The sequence below is a fragment of the Carcharhinus amblyrhynchos genome, chromosome 22 (genome assembly GCF_965287045.1).
Source record: "Carcharhinus amblyrhynchos chromosome 22, sCarAmb.v2.hapA, whole genome shotgun sequence".
Lineage (NCBI taxonomy): Eukaryota > Metazoa > Chordata > Chondrichthyes > Carcharhiniformes > Carcharhinidae > Carcharhinus > Carcharhinus amblyrhynchos.
This window is the reverse complement of record NC_137345.1, coordinates 48,302,200-48,328,070: the sequence shown is the minus strand read 5'-3', so window position 1 is coordinate 48,328,070 and position 25,871 is coordinate 48,302,200. Positions and strand designations below refer to the sequence as shown.

The 25,871-nt window shown below is 42.2% G+C and overlaps 1 protein-coding gene and 1 non-coding gene across 2 annotated transcripts in view; both read right to left on the bottom strand.

Moving 5' to 3' along the window:
- ppfia4 (PTPRF interacting protein alpha 4) overlaps positions 1 to 25,871 on the bottom strand; it is a 607,182-nt gene that overhangs the window by 79,189 nt on the left and 502,122 nt on the right. The window contains exons 6-9 of the mRNA XM_080210286.1: positions 15,532 to 15,753; positions 13,322 to 13,468; positions 9,620 to 9,754; positions 1,767 to 1,850 (exon numbers count right to left, since the gene is read on the bottom strand). Of these exons, the coding sequence (XP_080066412.1) occupies positions 1,767 to 1,850; positions 9,620 to 9,754; positions 13,322 to 13,468; positions 15,532 to 15,753 (588 nt within the window). The remainder of the gene's footprint in view (positions 1 to 1,766; positions 1,851 to 9,619; positions 9,755 to 13,321; positions 13,469 to 15,531; positions 15,754 to 25,871) is intronic.
- LOC145357181 (U2 spliceosomal RNA) lies at positions 9,306 to 9,497 on the bottom strand. The gene has a single exon (XR_013889267.1). It is a non-coding gene; the product is annotated as a U2 spliceosomal RNA (small nuclear RNA).

Genomic DNA, 25,871 nt, shown 5'->3' with positions numbered 1-25,871 from the left:
CCTCCTTCGTTATCCACGGCTTATTACCTCTCCTCCTACGGTCCTTTTTGACCATCGGAATAAATTTCTGCTGAGCACCAAGAAAGATCTCCTTAAAGATCCTCCACTGCTCCTCAGCAGACCTACCTTCCAATGCGCTCCCCCAGTCCACATTCGCCAATTCTTCTCTCATCCTACCGTACTCCCCTCTGTTCAAACAAAGGACACGTGTCCGGGAACCCACTTTGTCCTCCTCCATCTGCACCAGAAACTCCACCATACAATGATCACTCTCCCCAAGAGGATCCTTCACCGCAAGGTCCCTGATTCTACCCGCCTCATTACATAACACCAGATCCAAGATAGCTCGCTCCATCCACATTGTAGTCAGAGTTTTCCCAAAGCAAAACTACTTGTATTGGGTGTGGCAAGTTGTCCTGACAATTGTAAAAGACTGCAGGAGAATAAAGCTAATTAGCAGAATGGGTTAACAGAAGATGGTTAAGTTTGAGGTAGAAATGTAAACTACTATTCACCATATTGTTTTTCCAATCTGAGAGGGCCCCTCACATTGCTATCCTCTTACTTCACAGTATTATCTTCATTGTTGACTAAAGCTCCCAATGCTGCTCCTTAGAACTCTTTTCCAAAATTATATGCTCAAGCTGTCCCTGCCACAGGTGATTCCTAAAAAACATAATTCCCCCAAAATGTCTTCACTTCCTTTTTACTGTTCAGCTCCTTCGGTCCATAGGGTAGCACGATGGCAGTGTTTAGCACCACTGCCTCACAGCAACAGGGACCCAGGTTTGATTCCCGACTGGGGTCAGTGTGCGTGTGGAGCCTGCACATTCTCCCCATGTCTGTGTGGGTTTCCTCCGGGTGCTCCAGTTTCCTCCTGCAGTCTGAAAGTCGTTTTGATCTGGCCATGTTAAATTCTCCCTCAGTGTACCCGAACAGGCGCCGGAGTGTGGTGACTAGGGGATTTTCACAGTAACTTCACTGTAGTGTTAATGCAAACCTACTTATGACACTAATAAATGAACTTAAACTGAGCTCCCACTCCAGAAAACTGTCAGAGGAAGGAAATACAAACTGATGTGCATGAAGACGTCAGGAGCAAGACTCTCAGAATGATGACCACCTCAGGTAACAACAGTCTGGTGGCTTGCCTTTTCCTTACAGAAGTAAAACTGAAATTCTTGCTCACTTTGTTTACTCTGCTGTTCAATTTTTGAGAGCTTCTATCTGTTTAATTCCTCAAAGCACTGTTTTCCACAACTCTTTGCACAACTGATTGCCTGTCAATGTTATTTCTACTCCCCTCTTTCGTTTGCAAAATTTCTCAAGATGTAGGTTTGACATTGGTGCAGCAAACTGTCCTCCTGGCAACCAACCTTGCTTGAGGTAAATGCTGCACACTGGGCAGGTTAACAAGCTGTTCTATCAAACTCACCAACAGGCCCTGACATTTCAGCTAAATCTACAACCATCACAGAGACTATCAAAAACTTTATGCCTTCAAAACTGTCAGAGACTCCAATCAATCTTCATATTATCTTCTTGAACAGTATCACTAAGTAGAAAACTTGCCTCCGTTAGTATATTTATTTCCCAATATACCGCGATCAAAGCAATGGAAATAAGCAATAAAAAAGCTGACATATGTAGGCAGTCAGTGATTAACACATCAGGAGGTATTACATTTCTAAATTTCCTCACGGCATTTTCAGTTGGAACAGCAAATGCCACGTTTTCCATTCTGTAAATAACAATGTGCAACTTACCCTTCCCAACTCTTGATTTTTTTCTTCAAGTTGGCTCTCCAGTTGTCTTAAGCGCTCCTCGATGCTCCCGTGCCTTTCTTCTGCCTAACCAGGAGGGAGAGGGAAGGTTATTATTCATTAATGACATCGTTTAACCTGGTCAAAATGTGGTTGCTGCAGAGTTTATCGAGATCGGAGAGGCTCCATGATATTAATTGACCGTGGCTTCAAGATAACACCACTGAATCAAACCCGAGCAACATGTACTGATGGAAAGGAAGGGGACAACCTTACTTCAGCATTTCATTGCTCAATGGGCAGAGTGAGCCAGTAAGATCACTAGATGGGCAAAGAAATTGAGTTTGTACCTGGCTTCTCGCCTATCATGATCTTATCGGGCCAGGATATCCTGCGCCATCAGCCTTGTGGCCGTGAAGGTGCCAGCGATATGGGCAGGGAGGTGGAGCACTGCCACAGAGGGCAGCGATAGTTGTAGAGGGTGGCTGCGGGAGACATTCAGGGAGGGGTGGGGAGGAGGGGGGAGGTTGGAATCACATCTGAAGTGGAACATAACATGCTTGTGCTAGCCAAATTAGGGGGAGGCAATGGCCTAGTGGTATTACCACTGGACTATTAATCCAGAAACTCAGCTCATGTTCTGGGGACCCGGGTTCGAATCCCACCATGGCAGGCGGTGGAATTTGAATTCAATTAAAAAAATCTGGAATTAAGAAACTACTGATGACCATGAAACCATTGTCAATTGTCGGAAAAACCCATCTGGTTCACTAATGCCCTTTAGAGAAGGAAATCTGCCGTCCTTACCTGGTCTGGCCTACATGTGACTCCAGACCCACAGCAGTGTGGTTAACTCTCAACTGCTCTCCAAGGGCAACTAGGGATGGACAATAAATGCTGGCCAGGCAGCGACACCCATGTCCCATGAATGAATAAAAAAATTCAAGATGCAAAACTTATGATTCAGGCGGACTTCATAAAACACTTTGGCATTTCGAACCTGAACCATAACAAAGTTTACTTCTAGTTCGTCAAGAAAATTGCTAATTCCCACTCCAAAATAAATCTGACACCAGGTAGGTTATGACCCTGGAGCAAATATGGGATTCTTCACATGGTTTGGTACCTAAACACAGCTGGTGTGATTCAACATTCGGAGGTCCTCAATGACGGTGCAAAAAGAATACAAACATCTGAGAAGTGAAATAGAGTAACACAATCCAAATTAAAGCTTTAATTAACTAACAATAATTACTTGGAATTGCTGGGTAAAGAGCTGGTTGGCTATTAATTAGATATATCAGATCTCAGCAGTAATACCTGCTTACATTAGTAGCTGTAAGTACCTTTTACATTAAAAAAAGCAAAAACCCAAAACCCTTGCATTTATTGTGATCAGAATTCTTCCTGTAATTAGGTAATAAAAAAAACACACATGCTGTCCACTCATCAAACTATAACCTCTCCCAACTCCCTCAACATCTCTTAGCATATGCTACATGACTAGTTAATGTAACTGGCTTCTGCAGAATAATAAGCACTGCAGCTATTACTGATTACTTTGGAGGAAAAGGTCCATAAAACTCTATTCTTCAGGGTGATGTAACGAATTGAAAAATGCATTGTGCATTTTGTCCACTTAAGGCACACATATACCAGCAGAGGGAGTCTAGAAAAGGAACTAAGGAAACCTGTGTTTTAACAGCATGTACAGTTCCGATTCTAAATACATTTTACTGAATCTTTGTTTGTTCCCAAAAACATGACTGGTAGCAAACTTTTTCTTGGTGCTTAAAATTTACAATAATTTCATGCATCTCAAAAATCCTCCTTCAGAGTTGCAATGGTTTCTGCAGCAGCTACAAAATGTCCTTCTATCTTTCCTATCAGATTCTGTTCTATCTTAAATGTACACTGTATTGGCATCTGACTCTGTCTGTTGACCTATAGTGATGTCCAAGATAAAGGAAAACAAGAAATAAGGACAGATTTTGAACCAAAATTCTGCGGAATAAGAACATAAGAACTAGGGGCAGGAGTGGGCCATCTGGCCCCTCCAGCCTGCTCCGCCATTCAATAAGACCATGGCTGATCTTTTTGTGGACTCAGTGCCACTTACCCACCCACTCACCATAACCCTTAATTCCTTTACTGTTCAAAGATTTATCGATCCTTGCCTTAAAAACATTCAATGAGGGAGCCTCAACTGCTTCACTGGGCAGGGAATTCCACAGATTCACAACCCTTTGTGTGAAGAAGTTCCTCCTCAACTCAGTCCTAAATCTGATTCCCCTTATTTTGAGGTCATGTCCCCTAGTCCTAGTTTCACCCGCCAGTGGAAACAACTTCCCTGCTTCTATCTTATCTTTTCCATTCATAATCTTATATCTTTCTATTAGATCTCCCCTCATTCTTCTGAATTCCAATGACATGGTCCCAGTCTACTCAGTCTCTCTTCATAAGCCAACCCTCTCAACTCTGGAATCAACCTAGTGAATCTCCTCTGCACCCCCTCCAGTCCCAGTATATCTTTTCTCAAGTAGGGAGACCAAAACTGTACACAGTACTCCAGGTGTGGCCTCACCAGCACCTTATACAGCTGCAATGTAACCTCACTGTTTTTAAACTCTAGCAATGAAGCACAAAATTCCATTTGCCTTCTCAATGTCATACTGCATCTGCAAACCAACTTTTTGAGATTCAGGCACAAGGACACCCAGGTCCCTCTGCAGAGCATCATGCTGCAATTTTTTTACCATTTAAATAATAGTCCATTTTGCTGTTATTCCTGCCAAAATGGATAACCTCATATTTATCAACACTGTACTCCATCTGCCAGACCCTCTCATTTAGACTATCTTTTCCTTTTCAGATTTTCAGCGTCCTCTGCACACTTTCTTAAGATGACCTCTTAGTGTCATCTGCAAATTTTGACACACTACACTTGGTCTCCAACTCCATTATGTAAATTGTAACAATTGTGGTCCCAACACTGATCCCTGAGGCACACCACTAGTTACTGATCGCCAACCAGAAAAACACCCACTTACCCACACTTCTTGCTTTTTGTTAATCAATCTTCTATCCATGCTAATACATTGCCCGTAACACCGTGCACCTTCATCTTACGCAGCAGCCTTTGGTGAGGCATCTTGTCAAATGCCATCTGGAAATCCAGAAACATCACATCTACACGTTCCCCATTGTCTACTGTGTATGTAATGTTCTCAAAGAATTCCACTAAATTAGTCAGCTATGACCTGTCCTTCATGAAGCCACGCTGCATCTTTCCAACAGGACGATTTATATCCAGATGTCTCGCTATTTTTTGCCTTGGTGATAGATTCAAGCATTTTCCTTCTCACAGAAGTTAAGCTAACCGGCCTATAGTTACCCACCTTTTGTCTCCCTCCTTTTTTTAAACAGTGGTGTCACAGTTGTTGTTTTCCAATCTGCGGGAATCACCCCAGAGTCCAGCGAATTTTGGTAAATACCATTAGTGCATTTGCTATTTCTCCCACCATCTCTTTTAGTATCCTGGAATGCATTCCATCAGGACCAGGAGACTTGACTACCTTTAGCCCCATTTGCTTGCCCAATACTCTCTCTTTTGTGATAATGATAGTTTCTAGGTTCTCACCTGCCATAGCCTTCCTGTCATCATCATCGAAAGGTGAAAATAAAATGTTGCAAAGGCTGGAAACTTAAACAGAAAATTCTGCAGATTATTCAGCAGCTGTAGGGAGACAGGTTAACAGTGCAAATTCTTAGAATGTTTAAGTTGTCATCTCTACAGGTACTGATTGACTGGCTGGGTATTTCCTAAGTCTGGTCATCATCAAACAGTTAGAGCAGATTTTATCCAGGACCAAGCCAAAGCCTTTTAAATGCAGAAAGAAAATGAAATGGATTGATTGCATGGCTAGTAACTGACGTATGAAAGCTGTGTAAAACAATTTCTGTGATTGATACAGAAGTGCTTATTCTGGTTAAATTAACAAGGCTCTACAATGTAATAGCCTAGACAGAGTGTGCACGATTAAATGGGTTTTTTGGAAGCACAGAATCTCCTGCGAGAGAGTTGGCCATTCACCTGTTGCCATTCCACCAGCTTTTTGAAAGAGCTATCTAATTTCAGATACTTTATAAAGAATTTAATGTTCACCAAAGGTTCAGGCACAGAAGCAATTAGCATCAAGTACTTGGAGGCTGAGTGCTCTGGTAAAATCAACATCTTAAATATGGAAGCTCCCTTTTTCTCCCACACAGATTTTCCTGTTAATGAATATACACCAAATATAACGTGAATTAAATTGAAATGGTATCAATTTAATTGAGAAATTGAACTCTACTGTAACTTGCTTCAAAAAAACGTTTCACAGATTTCAGACACTGCAAAAGTTCCAAATATAATTAATAACAAATCTTTAAAAATTTATCAGTTTTGGAACACTGAATAGTCTGCGAATCCACAATGGTGCTGGGTTGCATTTATTCTTTTGGATGATGTTGGAGTACTGGATTATCTTTAATATTAAATCACAGGATATGACAATCATTGGCAAGGCCCTCACATAACAGTCCTTAGAAAGATGGTGGTGAGCCATTAATATACTGCATTGAATATTGCACTCTGCATACTGTCCACTTAAGGTTACTAAACACACAGGTACTGGTAAAAAGCAGACTGGAAGGGAAGTAAAGGAATCCATTTTTACAGCATGTGTGGGAATGCATTAGTTACAGGGGATTCATTAGTCAGGGGAATAGACAGGCATTTCTGTAGCCACAAACGAGACTCCAGGATGGTACGTTGCCTCTCTGGTGTTAGGGTCAAGGATGTATTGGAGCGGCTGCAGGAGATTCTGATAGCAGAGGGTGAACACATTGGTACAAATAAAATAGATTTTCAAAAAAAGGGCTGAGGTCCTAAAAGCAGAATATAAGGAGTTAGGAAGTAAGTTGAAAAGTGGGACCTCAAAGTTAGTGATCTCATGATTACAATCAGTGCCAAGTGCCAGTCATAGAAATAGCACAATATATCAGATGAATGTAAAAGTTTATTACTGCAGATGCTGGAATCTGAAACAAAAACAGAAAATGCTGGAAAATCTCAGTAGGTCTGACACCATCTGTGGGGAGAGAATACAGCAAACGCTAACAAAGGCTCATCTAGACTCAAAACGTTGGCTCTATTCTCTCCCCAATGGTGCTTGTCATAACTGCTGAGATTTTCCAGCATTTTCTGTTTTTGTATCGGATGAATACGTGGCTGAAGCGATGGTGTGAGGTGGGGGGGGGGGGTGTTCAGATTTCCTGGAATATTGAAGCTAGTTCTGGGGGAGATGGGACCAGTAAAAACTGGACATTTCATGCCTGGGCAGAATTGGCACTGACATCCTCAGGGGAATGTTAGCTGGAGCGGTTGGGGAGGGTTTAAACTAAAATGACAGGGGAATGGGAAGCAATGTGAGGAGTCAGAGGAGGGGAGGGGGGGAATCAAGAACAAAGATAAAATACAGGAAGGGGAATAAGAAAAGTGGTAGGCAGAGAAATCAACGGCCAGAATCAAACAGGGTCATAGTGAAAAATAGTGAGGACAGGATAAGTAATATTAAAAAAAGCCTTAAAATAATAGAAGATAGAGGTTTGAATATATTCAATAGGTGCTGAAAAAGGAGTGAAGATAATAAGACCATAAAACATAAGCAGAATGAGGCCACTCGGCCCATCGAGTCTGCTCCGCCATTCAATCATGGCTGATATTTTTCTCATCCCCATTCTCCTGCCTTTTCTCCGTAACCCCTGATCCCCTTGTTAATCACAGGACCTATCTATCTCTGTCTTAAATACTTCAGTGACCTAATTGAAGAATAAAAAGAACAATGGGAAAAGGAGAGAATAGGTGAACAGAATAGGAATTTTATTCTAATGTAAACATTGGTTTTGTGTGCAATTTAGTAGTTCAGGGCTAATATTAGAATAAGATCCTTGAAACCTTTGCTTTTATGACCATTATTGTGTTTACTGCAGCACCGCAGTATTCATACCTGTTCCTGACTCTCACAAATAAAGGAACTTTCTGACCTTCTCCACAACACATGGTTTATGGCTGCCTCTCCAGTACCTGCGTGTTTCCATTATAACACAATTCAACATCAAATTTATAGCATCCTCACTCATTCAGAAACCAGCTAATCCATTCTATGGAGAAAATAAATTGTAAGGCAGGCGTAGGCATTTCAGAGATTTAAGGAACATAAACAATAATAGACAACTTGCCTTCATCATCTTTGGGAAGAAAGGGCAGATGGGTCAACCATAGAGCAGTGAAATAATGATGGGTCGACTCATTGTTGCTAACAACTGGAGCTCGATAGTGAAGTTAGCATATGAACTGCCCCCTGCAGGTTTCAGTGACACTTGCACTTTGAGCTAAATGGGAGCTGACAGGTACTTGTTAAGGACTGCTTCTGAGTCATCTTGATGTAGAGACAACTAAAAAAGCTGGCTGGAAATGAAGGGAATTTCCTTTAAATATCCTAACTATTTACCACTTCTTTTGACATTGAAGTAAAGGTCACAAGAGGATCTTTGAATTTTTTTTCTATTCGCCTGGTAAGGGTTTCTCGTTATAAATTAGCACCAAGTTCCAAACGATAGCAGCACATCTTTAATTAGTTGAATCAGATCTTTATTGCTCTGAGCTGTAATTGTGAGACAAGTCTAGAGATGCAACAAATGATCACTGAAAAGTATTAACCACCTAAGTGAAGGCCCCACAGATTCCCTCCAGTACAGAAAGAAACTGTTGGTCAGTGAGTCTGCACCGACCACAATCCCACCCAGGCCCTATCTCTGTAACCCCACAACTTTGCCCTGCTAACCTCCCCCTAGGGTCAATTTAGCATGGCCAATCCACCTAACCCGCACACCTTTGGACTGTGGGAGCACCCGGAGGAAACCTGTGCAGACATGGGAAGAACATGCAAACTCCACACAGACAGTGACTCAAGGCCAGAATTGTACCTGGGACCCTGACGCCGTGAGGCAGCAGTGCTAACCACTTTGCTGCCCAAGTCTCCATAAGGGCTATTTGGTATTATCTTCAATCATGTAGAAATATCCGCAACCAGTGTTAAATAAACAGTTTAAAACCAATCAAAATAAAAGGTATGAATTGTCTGAAGTGATGCCCTACAGCTGTATCAACTGTGACACCAGTGACAAAGCTTTCATTAGTTAAACTTCTGGTCTTCAGATGAGGGATGATGTATCGCACACGGAGCTGTGCTTTCTCTTTATATCGCAAGATAGTCTTTCTTGCAAGCGTTTCACTAGATTTTTATTTTTGTTAATTTTCCCTCCACAATTAAAGTGACACTAACCCCTTCATATCTTTTGAAAGAGGGATAGGAAATTTATTCTTTATTCCAATTCAATCCAATCAAATCAAGTCCAATTCAGAGTCCCAACAAGTTGAAACATTCCCGATCCGAGCTGACAAGACAGGGCTCTCACCTCCTGTCTTGGGTTTGATCTACATGATCCAAGCTGATTGGAGTAGGTGTAGCTCCTCCTCCAAGGCTTGATCTCATTTACATCTTAGCCAAAAGGTCCAGATGCCGCTTTAAAAAATTGCTTCAAAGGAAGCTAAAATGTAAACTAATGACTTCAACCAAGTGCAGCATGTTGATACTACATTTGATCTTAGCCAAAAGGCCAAGAAGCAATGTAGAAATGATCCCTAAGAGTATAAGTACAGCATGTCATGTATCACCAAATCAAGGGGTTGCTTTCAATTATGAGATTTCCCTTCTTTGTTGAAGGCCGATTCACATGCCGCCAGTACACACCTTGGTCAATGCTGCCACTCGCTGTGCAAGCTCTGCCTCCACCTCAGGCAACGTCTCGGCCTTTCTCATGGTCTGTTGCAGCTTCTGCTCAGCTAGCTCCAACAGCTCCTGGATGTGTCGATTCTTCTCTTCACTCTTCACAAAAGAGAGAACAATAACATGTCATAAATGCATGAGTGCCGCAATGACATTCATTCTGCCAGTTCCAACACTTCATTTCCCCTTCTGCAAATACTGGAGGAAGCACTTTGCAACAAACTATCGTAGCCCATATTCTGACAACCACCTGAGTCACTCCTTCAATCCTAAAAAGTTTATTCATTTATTGTTGTCACAGGTGGGCTTACATTAACACTGCAATGAAGTTACCATGAAAATCCCCTAGTCACCACACTCTAGTGCCTGTTCGGGTACACTGAGGGAGAATTTAGCATGGCCAATACACCTAACCTGTTCATCTTTCGGACTGTGGGAGGAAACCGGAGCACCTGGAGGAAACCCATGCAGACTTGGGGAGAACGTGCAGACTCCACACAGTCATCCAATCCAGGAATTGAACCCGCTGTGAGCTGGCGCTGTGAGACAGCAGTGCTAACCACTATTCTTAAGATCATCAGCCATTTACATTGGGTCACTCTAAACTTCCATTTTAATTTTTAAAAACTGCACTGCAAGCGTTCAGGACTGTTCCACCATGTAATGACAGCATTCATAGAAACATAAAATCATACAGTGCAGAAGAGGCCCTTTGCCCATCAAAGCTGTGCTGAAACGTGAGAAACACCTGACCTTTCACCTAATCCCATTTCCCAGCACTTGGTCCATAGCCCTGAATGTTGCGATGTGCCAAGTGTTCATCCAGGTACTTTTTAAAGGATGTGAGGCATCCCGCCTCTACCACTCTCCCAGGCAGCACATTCCAGACCCTCACCACCCTCTGGGTAAAAAAGATGTTCCTCACTCCAACCCCTCCAACCCTCCTGCCCCCTCAACTTGAACCTTTGTTCCCTCGTGACTGACTCTTCAACTAAGGGGAAACAGCTGCTCCCTATCCACCCCGTCCATGCCCCGCAATCTTTTTCACCACCTCAGTCTTCTCTGCTCCCAACAAAAACAACCCAAACTTATCCAACCTCCCTTCATAACTTAAATATTCCATCCCAAGCAGCATCCTGGAGAATCACCTCTGCACCCCCTCCAGTTCAATTAGATGGTTCTTCTTGTGCACAGAACTGCTTTTGTTCAATTATATCCTAAACCATTTGTTGTTTATTTTCTCCCGCTCTCTTCCTCTCTGCAACATGCCTCATTTTCCACTGAGTCCAGAACTCGGAACCTTCCCTTCTGCTCTTGCGAATGTCTCTACATTCCACACTTGAGTGAGAGCTAAACTCCAATTTTCACATTTTGCTCAGGAGAAGCAACCAGTTCTTCCCTCTGCTTCAAGATATAGTTGAGATATAGATCACAAAGAAAAAGCACAACTGCAAGAGTGAAACCACACCGTATGGGACATTCAGGCAGCATGCCCCACCTCCTGCCCTCTGACCTCACCTCTATCCCATTTGAAGGTATAAGGCAAAAATAAATGAATTACTTTTCAAATGACAGATCCCACAATGTGCATTGTTTGCATTTTAACATCTGAGTAAAAATTGAATCTAAGCAAAATATGGGAGAACTCATACTATTTATACACCTTTAGCATTTAATCATCATTTGCATTTCATCTCCAGAAACAGATGGAGGCCATATCAAGTGAAGTTTGTTAACTCATTTATTACACATTGAGAAAAATAAGCATTAAATTCCATAGTGGGGCTTGATGTTTTAAATTCTGCATCTTATCTATTAATTTAAGATGCTGATAGGGATCAAGTTTACAGCCAGAAAGTTAAGGACAAGTTACTTCTGCAATTTGCAGCATAAGAAGTACCCAAATGATTACAAAAGTTTAGTTTTATTCTGCCACCTAGAGTCATAGAATCCCAGAGTCCCTACAGGGCAGAAAGAGGCCATTCAGCTCATCGAGTCTGCACCGACAAATATCCAGCCCAGGCCTTATCCCCGTGACCCCACCTATTTACCCTCCTAATCCCCCTGACACTACAGGACAAGTTAGTAATTTAGCATGGCCAAGCCACCTAACCAGTTTCTTCCAACTGTCCAATATCTTTCTGACAGTTGGAAGAAACCTCAGCGTCCAGAGGAAACCCGTGCAGTGATGGGGAGAATGTGCAGACTCCGCACAGACAATCAGCCGTGGCCGAAATTGAACCTGGGTCCCTGGCGCTGTGAGGCAGCACTGCTAACCCATGTTTCATGTTTATTTTCCAACTATTATTCTTTTCAAATAAAAGGCCCATAATTTTTGACAATGATATCTTGGTTTTTAATTTCTACCTACTCATAGGATAATGAAAAGTACATATCCACTTGAAGCACCTCTGGGACAACTGATATTTATCCTTTATCTGGAATATTCCAAATAAAAAGTAGCTTGGGAGCAGGTTCTTACAGATCCACTCAATACCATTTATAACTACTTTCTGGGATAAAGTGGAAGGGGAGTATTGGAACAGAAATAATCCATTTCTGATCCAAATGTCACCAGAGCGGGACAGTGACCCAAAGTAATAAGAGGAGAAAGTGATGGAGCTTCCTCATTCTCAGCTCAACATCAGGGGCAACCTTCTCAACTCCAGTATAAATCATACTCGAAACAAACACAACCACATTGAAAACTACCTTGCACCAATGTGCACCTTAATAAATACTGTGGTAACGTGGCCCCTTTTAAGGGGTGAAGTTTGTGGGCCATGTGATTGGATTGGAGCCTATGGAATGGCAGCATGGGAAGCCAAACCAATCAGGAGTGAGGGTGCGCGTCCTAAACTGGGAGTACTTTAGTTGGAGCCGGTAAGGGGAAGAGAGGAGACCAGTGCCGATGTTCTACCTGACCCTTATCTTGCACACAGTTATTACAGTTTAATAAACCTTTCTTTATGTTGGAGCTACACTGTCACCTCCAGTTACTACAAATATCATATAATCAAGAAGTACAATTCCTCTCAGTAAGCAGCATGGTGTGACACCGGAAAGATCTAAGTCACAAAAATGGTTGGATTCTGTGTCACTGACTCAACGTTCCCAAGTTGGCTGTCCTATTCCTCACGGAGATTGATGTGGAAAGGTTTTGGTTAAAATTGGTGTTACAGAAGGCGAGCATGCTAGTTTGTTGAAGCAGGATATAGGATTAAATTGGTGATTTATCATATCATGTATTTCTAATCTTCAATAGGATATTGGGGGACAGACAAGTATTTTTACATCGAGCAACAGCACCCCGAACACAAACACTTGCAAAAGCTGTCACGCAGACCCTCTCTGCACTGAAAGATTCAGAGGTAGAAGTGGAACAAGGGGGAATAAAAAGAAAAATCATTGACTCACAATGATCTTAAAATAAGTGACTACCTCCTGGTTACATGAACTATAGTCTTTTAAGAGTACCTGTGTTTATAACAGCATCATCTATTTAGCAGGCTATTTTTATTCGTACAACAATCCTGGAATGTTTCACTGAAAACATGCCAAATAGTAGGAGTGACTGTCATTTTATAGTTAACAGTTGGAAATAGAAAAGCCAAATAAAGAGTTTCAACATCCACATTAATAGATATATCAACTAAAACCTTTTACCTGGCGGTGCAGAGACTCTTTATTTGCAAGCTCATTTTCAAGTTTGTCATTAAGATCATGCACTGACGTAGACTCTCTCTGTGCGGCAAGATAACGCTTTTCAAGTGTTGTAATTCTTTCCTCCATGTCTTCCTTTTGTGCCATTGCCTAAAGTCAACAAGAGAGAATGTTAAATTAATACTCAGACACAACAAAACTCTACTCAATCTTAGTTCACTTGGAAGCGCTTTCACTTCCAGCCACCAGTGGGTTTAAACCCCTTGAGAATCAAACCTGGCACTTCAGTGCAGTATTGAGGAGAATTCATAACTCCAAAAGTACCATACGGAAAAAGAGCTGGCAAATTCACCCAGTCACAGAATGCCTACAGTACAGAAGGAGGCCATTCAGCCCATTAAATATGTACCAACCACAATCCCAGTCAGGCCCTATTCCCATAACCTCATGCATTTACCCTGCTAATCCCCCCTGACAGTGGGGTCAATTTAGCATGGCTGGCCATCCTAACCCGCACATCTTTGGACTCAGTCCCCGAGTCAATGTTTATCCCTCAATCAACACCACAACAAACTAACTGCTAACTGCTTCCTGAGATCTCATCACATGTTTGTAAAACAACTGCACAAGCACTTCAGAAACAATGATACTTTACTAGCTGTGAAGCACTGTGGGACATTCTGAAATCACCAGCTTCCTGACAAGTTTAGCACTGTGACTCAACAAAGCTCCCAGAAAACGCTTTAAATTCTTCAACTGAAAAATATTGCCATTCACTCCAAAATTTTTTTTTTAGTGATGAGGCTGAGAAAATGAAATATAGATACTCTCACTAACATCAGTTAAATTAAATGATGTTGTCTTCTCCTGGCAGGGTCGAACGTTCAACTCAAACATTCAACTCAAACATCACAGAATCTGTACGGTGCAGGAGGAGACCATTTGGCTCATTGAGCCTGCACCAACAATAATCCCACCCAAACCCTATCCCTTAATCCCACATATTTACCCTGCTGATCTCCCTGACACCAAGGGGCAATTTAGCAGCTGGCACAGGGAGAGCATGAAAACTTCACACACACAGTCAACCAAGGCCAGAATTAGACCCAGGTCCCTGCTGTTGTGAGGCAGCAGTACTTGCCACCCCAGTTAGTTTTTGCTTCCCGTCATCGTGAATTATGACTGGAGAGGCAGAGCACCAGTTATTTTCTGCTATTCAGATGGTGAATGCAAGTCTGAGGTTGTCAAGCAACCTGTCTGTGCATCCATAATGCACTCAGCTTTGAGCACGTCCGCAGCTGAAAGACAATGTAGGCAGAATTTGTTACGATTCCAATTTCTCTAAGTTAGTTGTAGCAAGATTATAAACTGCTTAAGATTTTTTTAACAACTAAAGGATAGAGGAAATATTGTTTCACGTTGACTTCCTGATCCTGGCTTAGTTTTCATAAATTTAACCTGTGTCACAGAAGGTGGCAAACAAAAATTCTGATAGTGAATAGGTTGCTCTTATGCATTCTGATTAAAGAGTTTTGGTAGCAGAGGCACAGGCAATAGGATGCTTCCTGCTTCCATGCTAGAGTGGTGGCCGTAGCAATAAGGGCAATAAGAAAAAGAAGCAAAATCAAGGAGCAAGAAAAAACTAAATTAGAGTGTTCAACCCTTAAAATTATCACCTCACTAAGGTCAAACCTGAACACATTGTGAAAATTCTCCCTCATAGAAATTATTCCCCAACAGGACTGTCACCCTTTGGGTTTGTGAATGATGTTTCTAATAAAATGTAGTGGGCAAATAATTATAGTAGTGAGGTGCTGGGGTAAAGAAGTTAAAAAAGATATAATTCTTTGACCTTTTAGTAATTCATGGAGGTGACATTAAACATGCATTAATACAAAATCAATGGTACTTATGAACAAACATCCGTTAAAGCAGAAAGTTTCATCATTTTTGGATCCTATTGGCACTATTACTGGTGAAAACTTGTCCATCATAAATTGATGAAGGTTCCACAAATAATTTTATGTGAAGAATCTTTACACTGAAGATTATTAATATTCCAAACGGTGGACCAACCAGACCAATTAAAAAAATGCAAACAGCTGTAAAATTTTGTCAACATTTCAGATGAAAACATACATTTCTCTTTCTCTGATGAAGAAAAAGACTAGATGATGAGCATTCTGAATCCTTTAAGCAGGATCACACCTCACCTCCCTGATGTCTCTCTGATACTTGTTGTTCATCTCCTCTGATCTGATCAGATCTTTCCTGGCGGTATCCAGGTCTTCCTCCAGCTCTGCCACTCGCGCCGAGAGGGTGGACAGGCGCTCTTTCATCTGTGTCACCTCATAGTTCTGCTTCTCCAGTAATTCCTGCATCTCCACAACCTGGCTAACCTCATCGTTGGGATCAATGGATCCATTTGAAAGCCTCTGCAACATGAAGGGCAGCAGAACAGACATTACATTCATGGAATTCTACATATATTCAAAATAGTGGACCATGATAATGGAGAGATATCATTCTTTAAGTTTTTATTTAAGTTTATTTATTAGTGTCACAAGTTGGCTTACATTCACACTGTTACTGTGAAAATCCCCTGGTCCCACACTCCGGTGCCTATTTGGGTGCACTCAGGGAGAGTTCAGCACGGCCAATGCGCCTAACCAGCAAGTCTTTCAGGCTGAGGGGGGAAACCGGAGCACCCGGAGGAAACCCAAGCAGACACGGGAAGAATGTGCAGACTCCGCACAGACAGTGACCCAAGCGGGAAGCAAACCTGGTCCCTAGCACTGTGAGGCAGCAGTGCTCACCACTGTGCCACCTTATTCTGAATATGAAAGTAAAACGTCACAGGATAAAACTGTAATGACTTTAATCAGGCAATTAAGGACCAAATCAATGATCCAATCAGGGAGCCCCTTGCACTGTATTTAAACAGGAGTGTCAGTTTCTCACACACTCGGGATGTAGACCGCTTACTGAGAGCCCTCTGTTTATGTTGTTAGAGCTTCTGAATAAAGGAATTTTGGTAAAGGGATTTCCGTCTCTGAGGGCTTATTACAAAAAACAGCTTAATATTGACAATGTTCAGCTCAGGTGTACTTATATTGACTGACAAGTAGGCTCCCAATACAGGTTCAAATACAAATCAATCTACTCTGGTGGAATGTAAACCACGACTGTCAGGGCCGTGAAAGCAGCCAGTAAAAGCTTAAACGTTTCACATTCTTTTCACAAATCTCTGTTATACATAGCCCTGCAAAACTCAAACACAAGTATGAGAAATAAGAGGGGGGAAAAATGAGCTGTCACTCCCTCACAAACAGCAGAAAACAGAGTTAGCAAGGTTTCATTCAACTAAATGTGAAAAAAAATTGTTCAACTTGCAACTTCAAAAAACCTAACCATATTTGTAAGGTTTTTATTGATAAACATAGAACTTAAAGTGTCTCACCAGAAAGCTGATGTTCCTGTTCATAGAATACTATTGTTACATTCTGAGGCAACTTTCAATGCTCATAAATATCCAATTTTGTTTTATATTTGATTGGATTTATTATTGTCACATGTATTAACATACAATGAAAAGTATTGTTTCTTGTGCGCTATATAGACAAAGCATACCATTCATAGAGAAAGAGAGCGTGCAGAATGTAGTGTTACAGTCGTAGCTCGGCTGTAGAGAAAGATCAACTTAATATTCGGTAGATCCATTCAGAATTGATGGCAGCAGGTTGTTGTTGAGTCGGTTGGTACGTTAATTGGGAAACCAAGTGACAGAAGTATTTGTGCCTGTTCTCCAAGAACACTGGTTTGAAGCAGGAGCAAAGTGTTCCTGCCTGTTAGGGATATCCTTCAGGCAGGGCAGATGAACCACCCCTGTTCAGTCTGCAAGCATGACCTGAACATCTGGAGGCTTGGAATCTGAATTCTCCACTTACCTCTCAGGCTAACATCTCCGTGCTGTCCCAGTGAAGCTCAATATCAGATTTGGTTTGCATTTTTTGCTCTTATTTTTGCTTTCAGTCAGCAACACGACAACTTCAGGAATGTCTTTTGTTTCTTTTCTTGTCCCATCACCATTCTCTTTGGTCCCGGAGGACTAATTCTTCTATGATTCCGTCTTCCGACCTTGGTTCTCACCCTGACCGAGTCAAATCCGATTACATCTCAAATTCTCTAATGAAAGGTTACAGACGCTGTTTCTTTCGCCACCTTGTTTCAGAGTATTTCCAGTATTTTCTGTTTTGTTTTTATTTCAGCTAAAACATGAGAATTCATTTAATTACAGGTGATTTTTTTTCGCTTGGTTTTCACTTACCTGACCTGGCCAGAGAATCCTCCTGAAAACAGGAAACACTCTGTCCTGACCACTAAACCTGCATGTATAATCCACTGTTGGTGAGCCCACACTGTAGCATAAATAGGACAGCTTCAGGACAACAACAAAAGCATAATGGAACTATTCCAATCTGATGGTTGAGTAAGTTGTATACATGGAGCGCAGCTTGGGGAATGATGATGCTACTGGTGGGGGAATGTGTTGGGGCGAGAATTTCACTTTCAAGTCTCAATACTGGCAGGTAACCGGGACAGCTTCTGAATAATTTTCCTCAGTGCTCGCCAATGTAGTTACAGCTGAGGGGTTTGTTGTTGTAAGCATTCTTTTATGTAGATGTCAAGGACTGAGAATTATTCACAAAATCTAGGAGAAGTAAAGCTCTCAATGCAGAATAGTCGAGAAAAGTAAGAGAACACTTGGAAAAAATTAGGATATTTCTCATGGGGTGATGCCAAGCTCAGTCTGAAATACTCAATGAGATATCTGTACTCAAACATCTGCATCCAGTTGTTGGCACAGGGGAACTAAGTTATGGGAGATGTGATGTGTGTTTTTGTTTTCCTCGCTAACATTCTGGGGACCAGGGTTCAAATCTCGTCACGGCAGAATTAGAATTGAATAAAAAACATCTGGAATTAAGAATCCACTGGTTCCGACTCCTGTATGCTTAATAATTTCTTTCTCAGCCACTGACACTTTCAATGGTTTACAAATATTTAACCCCAGTTCTTGTGTTTCTACATTCTTCTAAAAATTGTATTTTTCAAATTCTTATTCCCTTTTCTTAGGCTTCTCACCAAACTATATTAAAGATAAAGTCGACATAGTCCCAGATTCTGCTCTCTCATTTGAGGAGGGAGAGCTGACTGGCGGTGATTTAACCTGAGGATCACCTCACTTCAAGTGAGAGGCATGATTGAGAAAGTGGGACCTTCATGAATAACCTCAGTTGGTACAGGAATTGAACCCATGCTGTTGGTGTTGTTCCACATCATGAACCAGCCATCCAGCCGAGCTAACTGACTACCCAACCCTTTACACTTCTCTCCATTAAATTTCAGCTGCCAGACCTCTATGGACTCCCACCCACTGCACCAATCTGTCTCTGTCCTTTTGACGTTCAGCACTATTCTCCTCACTCTTCACAATACTTCCAGCTTGGTTGTCAGTTGGCTGGACGGCTGGTTCGTGATGTCAATGACATCAACAACCTGGGTTCAATTCTCGTAGCAGCTGAGGTTATTCATTAAGGATTGTGTATTGGCTACTAGTCCCTTCTTTGCTGCTCTTATTTCTATTTTAACTTCTTCTGAACATTTTATTTTTAGCCTGGTTCTCACCTGTATTCTACACCTGACGTATGTCATATGTTAGTCTCACTGTTGGTCTCCTGGGTATGAACTTTGACTGTAGCTAAACTATGTCCTCTTCAAACACAGCCCATTGGCCAATTACACTTTTGCCTGCCAATCTTGCATTAAAACTTATGTGGACAAGACCTATTCACACCTCAGTGAGTGACTCTCTCACAACTAATTCATTTCATCCTGGATTTCTCCTTGCCCTTTGCCATAACATTTGGACAATGACCACTGTCGCCTAACATTCCCCTCTTGATGCTCGATCCACTTGTCCCATCTCATTCCCCATAACCAGATCCACCAATGTCTCCTTTCTTCTTGGACTGGAAAAGTATTGATCTAGAAAATTCTCATGCCACACTTCAAAAACTCATCATCTTTTCTGCCCTTCACAGTCCAGACTACACAAGAATCAATAAAGTTCCCCATTATAACAGCCATAGAGATTCCTTATAAAATTCTTCCTCTGTGTCTTTCCCACTTGTTAGAATAGTTAGATAGAATAGAATACACTCAGCAATGTAATGGTCACTCTATTATTTCCTTTCTCCAACCAAATAGATTATATCGAGTTCCCAAGGAGATATTCTCTCTCCAGCCCTATTATATTCTCCGTAATTAATATCGTCACCCTCCTCCAAGTTTCCTGAACTCATCTCCAGCAACTTTTAATATCCAGTCTTGTCCTTTCTCTAAAGTCAGGTCTTCACTTACTTGTTGCCCAAGGGGCCTCTTTTCACTTTCTTCCAATGACGTTGGCACCAATATGGACCTCGACTCCAGGTAGTTCATTCTATCCTCTCGGAGAGCTCTTAAGCTGCTCAGTGATCTGCCTGACCCCAAAGCCAGTGAAGCAACATGCTCTCTTCGGATCACAACCTCGTCCACAGAAACACCCGTCTGCTCCCCTCACTATAGAATCCCCAGTCACTATTGCTTTCCCAAACTTCCTCCTGCACCACTCCCCCACTCCCACAGCTGTGTTGCCATGGACACAGCTTCGATCCCTCTCCGTCACTCTCACCAGCAACACTTTGCCCCTAGGTTAGTTGCTAACATTTCAGCATTTATGAAAATTAGTGATTCCATTCAAGATTCAAAGCCGTAAGGGTCCAAAATGGAAAAATGCCAAATATACAATGAGCATAGTCTTCTTTGAACATCGCTGAGGAACAAATTAATGAGGCTATTTTACAACTAATTTTGAAATTATATCAAGTATTTTGCACCTTTCAGATGTCATTTGATCTGTGCATAAAAGACGGATTTGTTGATCGATAACTGTCACATAGAAATTGATGAAGCCTCGAGTTAGGATAAAGAATTAATTAGAGATAGCTTTAAAGCAAGGAGTTCTGCATCACACTATTTACAGGCACTTTCAGTTCAAACAACAGGCTTATTCTAACCCTTAGAAGTGATGTAATTAGTTTATAAATAGATCTCCACATGACAAAAGGTGAAAATGATACATGCAATATGAGAAAATCTTGACTTTATGCAGAGCTGATGGTAATTAAGATTAGAAGCAATGTACTTCAACTTTGCAATGACAAATTACAGAGGAACATTTCTGCAAGTTACTCACAGACTTTGCAATCTATTTCAGTCAGCTCATGGCGTGACCTTTTCATTTATTGTCAAATCAACATGAAATTGGAAATCACCAGTGTTCCAGTGGAGGAACTATATTGGAGAATTTCTTTCTCCAACATTTTCTGTATTTTTTGATCATAATTTCTGTTCCCTTAAGACAGAAATAAATTAAATCTAGCAATCTCCAAATTTGAAGAAACGCTGCTAACCTGGGAAGACCAATCTCTATGGACCTTCCCTCCAAAAATGATGCTGTCCAGGATTTTATCTTCGAGTTCCAGGTCTATGCTTTGAAAAAAGAGTGAAATCCTAAGGAAGCTGCCAATTTGGGGAACAATAAATCTGCAGAATTGCTGCAGGGTGGCATGGTGGCACAGTGGTTAGCGCTGCTGTCTCACAGGACTGGGGACCCGAGTTCAATTCCCGCTTGGGTCACTCTCTGTGTGGAGTCTGCACGCTCTCCCAGTATGTGTGTATGTTTTGTCCAGATGCTCTGATTTCCTCCCACAGACCAAAAGATGTGCTGGTTAGATGCATCAGCCATGCTAAATTCTCTCTTAGTGCACACAAACAGGTGCTGGAGTATGGTAACTAGGGGATTTTCACAGTAAAAATGTAGTGCTAATGTAAGCCTACTTGTGTCATTAATAAATGAACTTTAAACTTAGAAAGGAGTTCCATGCTGGATATTTAATAATTTATATAATGCAACACTATATTTCTCAAGGTATTGAATACTTCCCTTTCTGCTAAATGAGTTACTTTTGAAGTGCAGTCACTTATGATGGTGAAGAAAGCAGATGTTGCATGTTTAGCAGGTATTTCAAGCAGCAGTGAGACCATTAGGTTATAAGATACTGGAGCAGAATTAGGCACTCGGCCCATCAAATCTGCTCAGCCATTCAATCATGATATTTTTCTCATCCCCATTCTCCTGTGTTTTCTCCATAACCCCTGACCCCCTTATTAATCAAGAACCTATCTATCTCTGCTTAAAGACACTCAATGACCTGGTCTCCACAACCTTCTGCAGCAAGGAGTTCCACAGATTCATCACTCTCTGGCTGATGAAATTCTTCCTCATCTCTGTTCTAAAGGATCATCCTTTTAGCCTGAGGCTGTGCCCTCTGATTCTAGTTTTTCCTACTAGTAGAAACATCCTCTCTATTCAGGCCTTGCATTATCCTGTAAGTTTCAAAAAGATCCCCCCCATTCTTCTAAACTCCAATGAGTACAGACCCAGAGTCCTCAACCATTCCTCATACAACAAGCTCATCATTCCGGGGATCATCCTTGTGAACCTCCTCTGGACCCTTTCCAAGGCCGGAACATCCTTCCTTAGGTATGGGGCTCAAAACTGCTCAGAGTACTCCAAATGGGGTCTGACCAGAGCGTTATGCAGCCTCAGAAATACACCCCTGCTCTTGTATTCTAGTGCTCACAACACGAATGCTAATATTGCATTTGCCTTCCTAACTGCTGACTGAACCTGCACGTTAATCATAAGAGAATCTTGAACAATGATTCTCAAGTCCCTTTGTGTTTCTGATTTCCTAAGCATTTCCCCATTTAGAAAATAGTCTATGTCTCCATTCCTCCTTCCAAGAAGCATGTCCAGTTCCTCCATTTCTGGTGGTTTTGGATGAGGGGGGAGTTTTGACCAGCATTCCAGGGAGCTCCCAAGATTTTCACCGAATATTGTTCTGACCTGATGCCTCGGAACAGGAAGACAGGGACTCACTTTTCTGCCTCAAAGGACGGCAGCTCCAGCAACATCAGTCCAATCACATGCTCAAATCTGAAGTGGGGGATTAATCCACAATCTGTGGGATCAATGCTGGGGTTTAGGATATTACCTTGCACCAGATGAACTCTTGCACTTGCAATACGTTAGATTGGTTTAGCTCAGTTGGCTGGACGGCTGGTTCGTGATGCAGAGCGACACCAACAACACAGGTTCAGATTCCTGTAGCAGCTGAGGTTATTCATGAAAGCCACATCTCCTCAACCTGGCCCTTCGCCTCAGGTATGGTGATCCTCAGGTTAAATCATCACCAGTCAGCTCTGGACTATGTGGACTTTATAAACATTAGGTGAATTTTGGTAACCAATGTGGAACGTTCACTTTTTCTTCAGAGAGCAGTTTGTTTTTGTGCGTATTGAGGCAAAGGTTATTGATACTGAAGAGTGAGAGCTCTTCAGCCACTGTGGGTTTCAGTGTATGGGAAGACTTTTACTTACTTGGAGCTGAAATACTGATAATTAGATATTAGAGGATCCTTTTCCAGGTTTAAAGATTGCTCAACTGTTAAAAGTTAAGTATTAAAAGTTTTTAAAAAAAGTATTTATTACTGTCACAAGCAGGCTTACATTAACACTGGAGTTACTAAGAAAACTCCCTAGTCGCCACACTCCGGCGCCTGTTCGGTGCACTGAGGGAGAATTTAGCATGGCCGATGCAACTAACTAGCACATCTTTCGGACTGTGGGAGGAAACCCATGCAGACTCGGGGAGAATTTGCAGACTACACACAGTGACCCAAGCTAGGAATTGAACCCAGGTCCCTGGTGCTGTGAGGCAGCAGTGCTAACCACTGTGCCATCTAAGTAAGCAGTCTCACAACACCAGGCTAAAGTCCAACAGGTTGATTGGGCAGTACAAGCTTTCGGAGTCTTGCTCCTTCATCAGATGAGTGAGGATTTGTGTTCACAAACAGGGCACATGCAAACACTCAATTTACAAGATAATAGTTAGAATGGCGAGTCTTTACAGGTAACCAAATCTTTACAAGTACAATGTGAGTGGAGAGAGGGTTAATCACAGGTTAAAGAGATGTGAATTGTCTCCAGCCAGGGGAGTTAGCGAGATTTTGCAAGCCCAGGCAAGTCTTGGGGGTTACAGATAGCGTGACATGAACCCAAGATCCTGGTTAAGGCCATTCGCACATTTGCAGAACGTGGCTATCAGTTTCTGCTCAGTGATTCTGCATTGTCATGTGTTGTGAAGGCCGCTTTGGAGAACACTTACCTGAAAATCAGAGGCTGAATGCCCATGGCTGCTGAAGTGTTCCCCGACAGGAAGAGAAGACTCCTGCCTGGTGATTGTGGAGCAGCATTCATTCATAGAACATAGAACATAGAACATTACAGCGCAGAACAGGCCCTTCGGCCCACGATGTTGCGCCGACCAGTTAAAAACAATGACCCACTAACCTAAACCAATCCCTTTTCGTTCATAAACCTATCCACAGATCTCTTAAACGCCCCCAAACTAGGCGCATTTACAACTGCAGCAGGCAGGGCATTCCAATCCCTCACCACCCTCTGGGTAAAGAACCTACCCCTGACATCTGTCCTATAACTACCCCCCCTTAATTTAAAGCCATGCCCCCTCGTGCTAGATTTCTCCATCAGAGGAAAAAGGCTATCACTATCCACCCTATCTAAACCTCTAATCATCTTATATGTTTCAATAAGATCCCCTCTTAGCCGCCTTCTTTCCAGCGAAAACAACCCCAAATCCCTCAGCCTCTCCTCATAGGACCTCCCCTCCATACCAGGCAACATCCTGGTAAACCTCCTCTGCACCCTCTCCAAAGCCTCTACATCCTTCCTGTAATGTGGGGACCAGAACTGCACACAGTACTCCAAGTGCGGCCGCACCAGAGTTGTGTACAGTTGCAACATAACGCTGCGACTCCTAAATTCAATCCCCCTACCGATAAACGCCAAGACACCGAATGCCTTCTTAACAACCTTATCTACTTGATTCCCAACTTTCAGGGATCTATGTACGCATACACCTAGATCCCTCTGTTCATCCACACTATTCAAAGTCCTCCCGTTAGCCCTATACTCGACACATCTGTTATTCCTACCAAAGTGAATTACCTCACACTTCTCCGCATTAAACTCCATCCGCCACCTCTCGGCCCAGCTCTGCAACCCTGTCTAAGTCTTCCTGCAAACTATGACACCCTTCCTCACTATCTACCACACCTCCGACTTTGGTGTCATCAGCAAATTTACTAATCCACCCAACTATACCCTCATCCAGATCATTAATAAAAATTACAAACAGCAGTGGCCCCAAAACAGATCCCTGAGGCACACCACTCGTAACCGAACTCCATGATGAATATTTACCATCAACCACCACCCTCTGTCTCCTATCCGCTAGCCAATTCCTGATCCAATTCCCTAGATCACCCCGAATCCCATACATCTGCATTTTCTGCAGAAGCCTACCATGGTGAACCTTATCAAACGCCTTACTAAAATCCATATACACCACGTCCACTGCCTTACCCCCATCCACCTCTTTGGTCACTTTCTCAAAAAACTCAATAAGGTTAGTAAGGCACGACCTACCCGCCACAAAACCATGCTGACTATCTCCAATCAATTTATTACTCTCCAAATAACTATAAATCCTATCCCTAATAATTTTTTCTAAAACCTTGCCCACAACAGAAGTGAGACTCACTGGTCTATAATTCCCGGGGAAGTCTCTGTTCCCCTTCTTAAACAATGGGACAACATTCGCTATCCTCCATTCATCCATTGTCGTATCATCTGCATGGTCTCCCCAATGTACCATTTCTTTCCTGCAGCGTATCAGACTTGGAAAGCTTGTGCTGCCAAATAAACCTGTTGGACTTTAACCTGGTGTGGTGAGATTTCTTACTGTGCCCAGCCCAGTCCAATTCTAGCATTTCCACATCATGGCCACCTAAGTGACTCAGGCCAATGTAATGCAGAGTAATATTTTGCCAACAACACCTCTCAATCAGAAATAGCAATATCAATGTTTTCATTCCAGACATTGAAAGTTTAGAATCTTTCCATTTCAATGTGTTGCAAGCATTCAAAATTGGTTTATTGGTTTGTTTAGGGCAGTTATCATTGGCAGAGGGAGGAGACTTTCCAATTGATTGGTCTGCGTCAAATTTTATCTTCCAAGGATTGCAGGACAGTGCTCTAAGCAACTGGACTTCTCAGTTTCCAGAGAACCTTATAAATCTTCATTCTGGTATCATACATTAAGTGATAGCCCAGTGTCAATCAAGTTCACAACATATCCTCTCTTTCCTGCAGCAAAATCTGACTCCAATCTCACGAGTCTAATTTCTCCCCATTGCCTTGCCTTTTCTCTGCTGAAATGCTGCTTCCATTTCCCAACAAGTGGAATCATCTCTAGCTTGTCTAACACTCACTGCAGCTAAGCATTCAAGCAATACTCCTTCCA